The following is an 8,621-nucleotide window of genomic DNA, read 5'->3' on the forward strand; positions in this document are numbered from 1 at the left end:
GTATGGCGCGCACTAAGTGCAATAAAGAGTAAGTAACCTAAAATTAGGGCCTGGAACCCAGGCTACACTAATTGCTGTAACATTTCCGCATGTTTGATTTTAATATTACAAAATTGTTGTATTTTTATTTTTACTCAATAAAAAAACTTAACAAATTTGTTTTCATTTGAAGGTTTGCACGTATGAGTATATGTATTAAACCAAATGCTTGGGGTAACTGCATCTATTTAGACTAAAACACTGTGGTGTTACAGAAAGCATTTGTTTTAATTTGCGTTTTAATAGTTTTAGACAAATCATTGTGTGATATTTAATCATTCCAATGTCAATTGACCCAAGTTTGTTAAATTATAATTGATTTTAGGAGTCATGTTTATTCATAGAGAATTTCACATTTTTTAAATTACTCTTATATCAATATATGGTTTTTGTACCATAGGACTTGAAATGAAAAGAAAGCAATGTGCCACGCAGAGGAATATTTCAGTGAGTAAATGACGTTTTTCTATACCAACACCTGTTACAAAAAAAGGTTTAAATAATGCCTTATGTTTTTAATAATTGTGTAATATTATTGAAAATCTAAGAGCAATTATTATTAATCTGTCAATATTCAAAATTCCATACAAGAGTAGAGTATCGTCAATTATAATAATTTACAGATTTAAACTTATAGAATCACATTTAAATGCAGAATGACAGTTTAAACATAACTATTACCATCGAGAATGTAATTATTCGTCACTGTCATTATCATTATGAGTTCTGACAATGAACGATAGATGCTTTTAATAATTTGATGCTGTTAGCAGCCTAAAAGAGTGGCGTAAACAATTAAAACAATACTTAAATATCAGGATTATAGATTCTATATAATATACAATTACAATTTTTAGATTTTCATAAATGTTCCGTATTAAATTTTCATGTTCCAAATGCTGTATTAAATTTAGAGTGATTTTCTTTTTCATTGTATCATTATTTCTAGCAAAATCAAAACATTGAAAACATTTTGGATAGTTTGACATTTTGTGGACTGAGAAAGGTATGTGTAAATTGTTGGTATTGTGATGACAATTATTGTTTTGATGAATGATACTGGAAGTATGTATAACATTGACACTCATCCACATGGGCAGTGCATATAAAAGCCTTTGAGTTTGTTTAAAGTGATTAAAATCTAAAATTTTCTTAAACCAACAAAACAAATGTAACTATAGACAACACAACTTGTAGACAACAACACTAGTACAACGCTTAGTTATCCATTTGTAACCTTTTTATATATTTCTAATTTTTCTTCAAGCCAAATTCAGATTATAAATTAGGGGTATGTACAGTAAAGCCTGTTTGAATAATTTACTTTACTGACTGTTTTAAATATTGTTAGTGGTGTTTCTTTAATTGTTTTGTTTTCATGCAATCTAATATAACCTGGACCTGTATCACATAGATAAAATGTCTAAAGACTTATTTTCTTCTGGTGGTGAATTGACCATTATACTGGAATACAATTCTTCTTTCTAAAGAGTGCTATTTAACAGAACATTTGTACACAGGAAGAACAGCTTTAGTTAAGTGGTTCTGACAGTTTTTCCCTCACAGATACTAACATCAAACACATGTTATGAATATCTTTGTTTTATTTTATATTAATGAAATTTTTGCCCATGTTGCAATATTGATTATAGAAAATTTAATTTATGTTAAAGGGACTGGACTTGATTAGTGTTTACACTATTTTCGAGCTCCTTCCTTATGTCTAACAATGTCTTGTATTATTTATATTGTAAAAGAAATTTATTTGGAAAATAAAGTTCAAGTTCAAGTTGAATTTTTATCTAGCTGAACTTACCTATTTATGATATTACACAGATTTAAATGTAAGAAAGAACACGTATTTAACCATTTACTGGTCCTACTTTGTAAAGATCTATTGAAGTTGAATATTTCATTTCCTTTCCAAATTTTATATATTTCAAATTCAAAGATTTTTGTTGTTTACTTAACACATTTAATAAAATTAATTAACATGTAAATAGCAGATATCTGCATTAACTATAAATATACATCATTCTCAGAGGTTATGCATAAACTGATGATCAATTTTGTTCAAATTCAAAAGGGTACTGAAATTACAGAATCTGGACACCACACCATATGGTACCTAGTTGTTTTTATTATACAGTAACTCTATTTAATCTTTCAGAAGGAGGTGGTGACTATAGTCAAAGTTTTGTTGCAGATTCCAAGGATTGTTCATCAGAAAAGTTCCTCCCTGATCCTGTTCCTTCCAGTAAAGGTAATTAAAACTATGTTGACAATTTGAATGCACAAATCAATTACCTACCGTAGTAAAGTAACATCATGTTGACAATAAGTATCTGTGGGCACTGTTTTTCTGATACATGCAAAACATGTTAAAATGAGCTATTAGCACCTTGGAAACTAAAAATTATAAATCAAAAGTAATTTTTTTAAATAGCAGATGAAAATATTAATTTACACATTACTCTAAAATACATTTTTGGTTATTACCAGTTATTGTTTTTGTTGTATATACAATGAACACAAGACAAATGATGGATCTGGACACCTGACTGTGTGGTATCTAGTTGTTTTTATTGATATCGTTTTTATTTTAAGTCTATTTAATCTTTCAGATGGAGGTGATGATAACAGTCACAGTTTTGTTGTAGATTCCGAGGATTGTTCATCAGAAGAAGAGTTCCTCCCTGATCCTAATCCCTCTAATAAAGGTAATTACAACTATGCTGACAATTTGAATGCATAAATCAATTACCTACCTTAATAAATTAACATCATGTTGACAATAATTATCTGTGGGTACTTTTTTCTGATACATGCAAAACACGTTAAAATGAGCTATTAGCACCTTGTAAACTAAATATGATGAATCAAAAGTAAGTGTTTTAAATAACAGATGAAAATAATAATTTACACAATACTCTAAAATACAATTTTGGTAAATATTGTTTTTGTTGTATATGCAATGAACACAGGACACATAATGGATCTGGACACCTGACTGCAGTACGTTTTTATTTTAGGTCTATTTAATTTTTCAGATGGAGGTGATGATGACAGTCACAGTTTTGTTGCAGATTCCAGGGACGGTTCGTCAGAATAGTTCCTCCCTGATCCTAATCCCTATAGTAAAGGTAATTGCAACTATGTTGACAATTTTGAATGCACAAATCAATTACATACCGTAGTAAAGTAACATCATGTTGAGAATAAGTTTCTGTGGGCACTTTTTTCTGATACATGCAAAACATGTTAAAATAAGCTGTTAGCAACTTGTAAACTAAAAATGATGAATCAAAAGTAAGTATTTTAAATAGCAGATAAACATAATAATTTGCACATTACAGTACTCTAAAATACATTTTTGGTTATTCCCAGTTATTATGTTTGTTGTATATACAATGGACACAAGACACATAATGGATCTGGTCACCTGACTGCGGTACGTTTTTATTTTAGGTCTATTTAATTTTTCAGATGGAGGTGATGATGACAGTCACAGTTTTGTTGCAGATTCCAAGAACTGTTCATCAGAAGAGTTCCTCCCTGATCCTGTTCCTGCTAGTAAAGGTAATTACAACTATGTTGACAATTTGAATGCACAAATCAATTACCTACCGTAGTAAAGTAACATCATGTTGACAATAAGTATCTATGGGCACTTTTTTCTGATACATGCAAAACATGTTAAAATGAGCTATTAGCACCTTTTAAACTAAAAATGATGAATCAAAAGTAAGTATTTTAAATAGCAGATAAAATATTAATTTGCACATTACTCTAAAATACATTTTTGGTTATTCCCAGTTATTGTTTTTGTTGTATATACAATGAACACAAGACAAATGATGGATCTGGACACCTGACTGTGTGGTATCTTGTTTTTATTGATATCATTTTTATTTTAGGTCTATTTAATTTTTCAGATGGAGGTGATGATGACAGTCACAGTTTTGTTGCAGATTCCGAGGAGTGTTCATCAGAAGAAGAGTTCCTCCCTGATTCTAATCCCTCTAGTAAAGGTAATTACAACTATGCTGACAATCTGAATGCACATTACATATAGTACATGATAAAGTAATGCAATACATCACGTTGAGTATCATACTAATAACCAATCTGTGGGAAAAGTCCAATGCATTAAGATGTCCTATTGGGCATTGTCTAACAAGATTTTCTGAGTTAGCCATTATAAATTAAATATTAATCAAAATTATATATTTTCATTAAATAGCAGATGAAATAATATTGTAAACTTTAGTCTAAACGAGCCCTTAACATATACAATGAACACAAGACACATAATGAATGAATGACGCAGCACTGTCTAGTCGTTTTTATTGATATTGTTTATATAATATTTTAAATATGTTAAATATTTCAGATGACAGTCATTCAGATAGTTTTGTTGGAGATTCTGATTGTTCCTCAGGAGAAGAAGAGTTCCTCCCTGATCCTGAAACCTGTAGTAAAGGTACCGTACTCGCGCGAATAAGCATCCCGTTTGAATAAGCGCCCCGTTTGAATAAGCGCCCCTTCTAATTTGAATGAGCGCCCCCTCAATAACATCATAAGATTTTCTTTTTAGCAAGTCAATAATCCAATCAATCCTGGGACTGTAGTTGTTGGCATGATTTGAGCTGCAGAGTGGAAACACATTCTTCTTAGGTCAGTATCAAAATGAGGATATTTCTCTTGGACAGATGAGAGCTCCAATCCCTGGACAGACAGTATATTTCCAACTTTACTCTATTTACATATTTTTGTCTATGCTTAGTCCTACTCCTCTTTTTCTTTTTCCGACCTTTAGCACCTTCTCATCTGAGTTTTCAAGAAAAAATACAATGATCCTGCCATCCTGCTAATCTCAATCGGCCGATGGCCAACAAGCTAACCACTACCCACCACCACTAATTGCATCTGCTATTTTGCTGTTATGTAAATATTCACAGCATTCTTGCCATGAGCCATTCTCTGGACGATTATCTTTTCCGTCTAACCACCATTTGTAAGGTCCTTAAATAATCTTTTTTTCATTCAAAAAGTGCCTCTTGAATTTAATAATTTCCCATAAGAACCCCTTGATTTTCATCTATTTCCATAAGCGCCCAATCAATTTCCACTCTGTTTTCATAAGCGCCCCGTTCAAATAAGCGCCCCTCAGAAAGTGCAAAAAATATTTTAAGCGCCCGGGCGCGTTTATTCGCGCGAGTACAGTAACTATAACTATGTTGACAATTTGAATATGCACCTTAATTTACCTACAGTATATGATGCATTTAAAGCAAAATGTACACCAGGAATGTACCTTGCTGAATATATTTGAAAATTCTTGTGTTCCAATCCAATATAAATTTAGGGCAACATGTGATTTCATTATTTCCTATTGTCTTACTGAATGTTCGAGATCATGATGTATGAAATATGCACAATCATTTAGGACCACCACAGGCCTCAATTTTTCACAATATTTAGCTGCATCCGGCAGTAGAAGACAAGCTTTGCTGACATACATTAGAAACAAGGGAAATCATCAGCATAATTACAAAGTACTAGAAGAAGGAAAAGGAGACCTGATAGTTGTTTATCGACCGTCTGAATATCGTAATCCTGCGAACTACCAACCATGTTCAAACTGTTTAGGGTACTTTTCTAAGTGCGAAATGTGGAAGCACAATTGTAAACTGGACAGCAGCCAAAATTCCAGAAACAATGAAAAAAAAGCCTCACACGTCAAACAAGGAAAACTACTTCTACCACCTCCAAAGAGTGTTGAAGCTGGGACTATAGTCCATGAATTGATAAGTAATATGCGTAGTGATCACATAACCCAATGTATCAAGGGTGACAACCTTATATTGTGCTTGGCAAAACGGCTTTGCTTTAAGTTAGGGCACGACAAGGAGCAGTTTAACTATTTACGTGCCAAACTTCGAGAGGTAGCACACTTTGTACTAGAATTTAGGAACATGACACAGAAAAATGTTAACCTTACTGATATTATTAACCCATTGTACTCTAAGGAGGTTGTTCAGGCTGTGCGAAATAGGATTTAATGAAGTAACACATCTCTATACAACCCCAAGTCTGGCATTAAAACTCGGTCATTCATTGAAAAAAGCTTCAATGATTGTTGTGAACCATGCGCTAATAAATGGAGATGAAAGGAAAGAAAAACAAGGAAAAAATTTCAACAAGCTGGTGAGTGACAATTGGGACATTGATGTGTCTTGTCATGCATTAAGAACACTCCATAGTAATAAACGGAACAACCCCAAACTACTTCCATTAACATCAGATGTGATGTTATTGAGCAAGTATTTAAAAGAAAAAGCAGAAATGTGTACCCTACAACTAAATAAAGAAGAGCCAAGTGAAGAAGTTTGGAGAGAGCTAGAAAGAGTCACCTTGACACAACTCCTTTTATTTAACAGAAAAAGACAAGGGGAGGTATCGAAAATCACTCTTGAGGATTATAGTCAGCTAAAAAAAGGGAGCTCGCATGTTTTAGATGTTCAGTTCCTTAGCAAAATCGAAAAGGAGCTGGTGAATGTTTTGTGGAGAGTTGAAATTATAGGGAAACGTGGCAGGACTGTTCCTGTCCTGATTACTAATACCATGAAATCTGGTTTAGATCTGCTACTGGAAAAGAGAGGTCTCATGAATATCAGAAGCAGTAATCCATACTTGTTTCCAAGTGGCTACGGATCGGCCTCACACCTCCGTGGTAGTGACACTTTGCGCAATTATTCTGTCAAATGTGGTGCTAAGCAGCCCCATTTGTTAAGATCAACATAGTTGAGAAAACATATTGCAACAATGACACAAGTAATGAACCTAAAGGACAACGAACTGGATGTGCTTGCCAATTTTCTTGGCCATGATGTACGAGTACACAGAGAGTATTACAGACTACCTGAGGCCACCTTGCAAGTAGCAAAAGTTTCGAAACTCTTGTTTGCTTTAGAGGGCGAAAATTCGACTGCAGTCATGAGTGGAAAAAGCCTGGATGATCTGCAGGTAAATGCAGAAGAAGGTGAGTTTTTCGTGAAGCTAAAAATAAGAATGTAAAATTTAGCTGTTTTCTTTTGACTTTTGACATTTATATAAGGTCATGTGAGAATACAGTAAATTTTGTCGATCTTTTTTATACAGCATTTTTTGTTTCTACCATATAACACTGAACTTTATAAAAATATATTTCACAAATTTATTTTAAAACCTATTAAAATTAGGAGTATGCACTACTGAATTGTTGAAATTGTGAAATAACTTCTGTGATAACATCCTATCTTTTTTTGTCTGAAATCTAGAAATTGAGGCAATGAGTGACGAAGATAGCTCGTCCGATGAAGAAACATTAAAACCAAAAACAAAAATGACTGTAAAGCCACGAAAAAGACAATGGACGGAAGAAGAAAAGCATGGTGTGGTGACATATTTTAAAACATCCATTCAAGCTGGTCAAACTCCTGGGAAGAAAGCTTGCTTAGAGTGTATCAGTGCACACAGGCGTTTGCAGAATCGTAGCTGGCGGAATGTAAAAGATTTTGTCAGAAACAAAATCACATCGTCTGCTCGATATAATTCAAGATAAAGTGAGACATGTCATGGCGAAATGGTTAAGTTGTCGCACAGGCCAGTATTGAGTAAATGAGCTATAAAATATGGGAACTCAAAAAATTGCCTAAATATCCAATTTTTTTTTTCATTGTAGATCAACAGTTTAATGTCTTATTAATCATGTACCAAAGTATTAGATCTGGAAGTGGTCAACAAATTGTTTAATTTATTAATGTTATTTTGATAGTTAATTTTATTTAAAAATGTATGCACAAATAACTTTGAAAGGCAATTACTCAAAATCATGTTTATCTTGATTCTAAGAGTACTGTATTTTCACTTTCCAATAACTTAGGCTTGAAATGTTCAATTTCAATGAATGACCCCTCATTTTAAAGATCACATACTCAGGTATCTGAAAATACCAATAACTTGAATTTTAATTTTTGCTACAACTTAGCCATTTTGCCACAACATGCCTCAAATGAGATAAACACAAAAATCGATATTCAAAATAACAAAATACTGTATTGCTAAGAAATAGTTCATAATTATAGAATTTATAAGTTCATGATTATAGAATTTAAATTTTATTTGTATCTGTATTAGATTTATTATATTATATACAATTTAAGAAAAATTGAGAAAATCTATCACAAAAAATAGATATATTATAATTTATTTATTTTACAATTTATTAAAATGATTTATTATATTTTATACCAAGAAAAAATGAGGCATGACGTGGCGAAATGGTTGTTGTCGCACAGGCCAGTATTAAGTAAATGAGCTATATAATATGGGAGTTCAAAAAATTGCCCAAATATCCAAATTTGTTTTTCATTGTAGATCAACATTTTAATGTCTTATTAATCATGTACCAAAGTATTAGATCTGGAAGTGGTCAACAAATTGTATAATTTTTTAATGTTATTTTGATAGTTAATTTTATTAACAATGTATGCACAAATAACTTTGAAAGGCAATTACTCAAAATCATGTTTATCTTG

At 32.1% G+C, this 8,621-nt stretch overlaps 2 protein-coding genes across 2 annotated transcripts; both read left to right on the top strand.

The window, feature by feature from the left end:
• The first annotated feature begins 231 nt into the window (after positions 1-231).
• On the top strand, positions 232-6,219 carry LOC117117977. Its single transcript, XM_033262475.1, has 9 exons — positions 232-486; positions 989-1,045; positions 2,210-2,302; positions 2,664-2,759; positions 3,090-3,182; positions 3,526-3,618; positions 3,975-4,070; positions 4,433-4,522; positions 5,489-6,219. Exons 5-9 carry the CDS (start codon positions 3,090-3,092, stop codon positions 5,537-5,539), a joined length of 423 nt encoding a protein of 140 aa, XP_033118366.1. The 5' UTR covers positions 232-486; positions 989-1,045; positions 2,210-2,302; positions 2,664-2,759; the 3' UTR covers positions 5,540-6,219.
• LOC117117976 lies at positions 5,012-7,728 on the top strand. The gene is made up of 2 exons (XM_033262474.1): positions 5,012-7,084; positions 7,362-7,728. The coding sequence occupies exon 1, from the start codon at positions 6,031-6,033 to the stop codon at positions 6,844-6,846; it is 816 nt and encodes a 271-aa protein (XP_033118365.1). The 5' UTR covers positions 5,012-6,030; the 3' UTR covers positions 6,847-7,084; positions 7,362-7,728.
• Positions 7,729-8,621: the final 893 nt, after the last annotated feature.

This window comes from Anneissia japonica, unplaced genomic scaffold, assembly GCF_011630105.1.
Source record: "Anneissia japonica isolate Jap-2015-1 unplaced genomic scaffold, ASM1163010v1 scaffold287862_len174434_cov132, whole genome shotgun sequence".
In the NCBI taxonomy this organism is placed as follows: Eukaryota; Metazoa; Echinodermata; class Crinoidea; order Comatulida; family Comatulidae; genus Anneissia; species Anneissia japonica.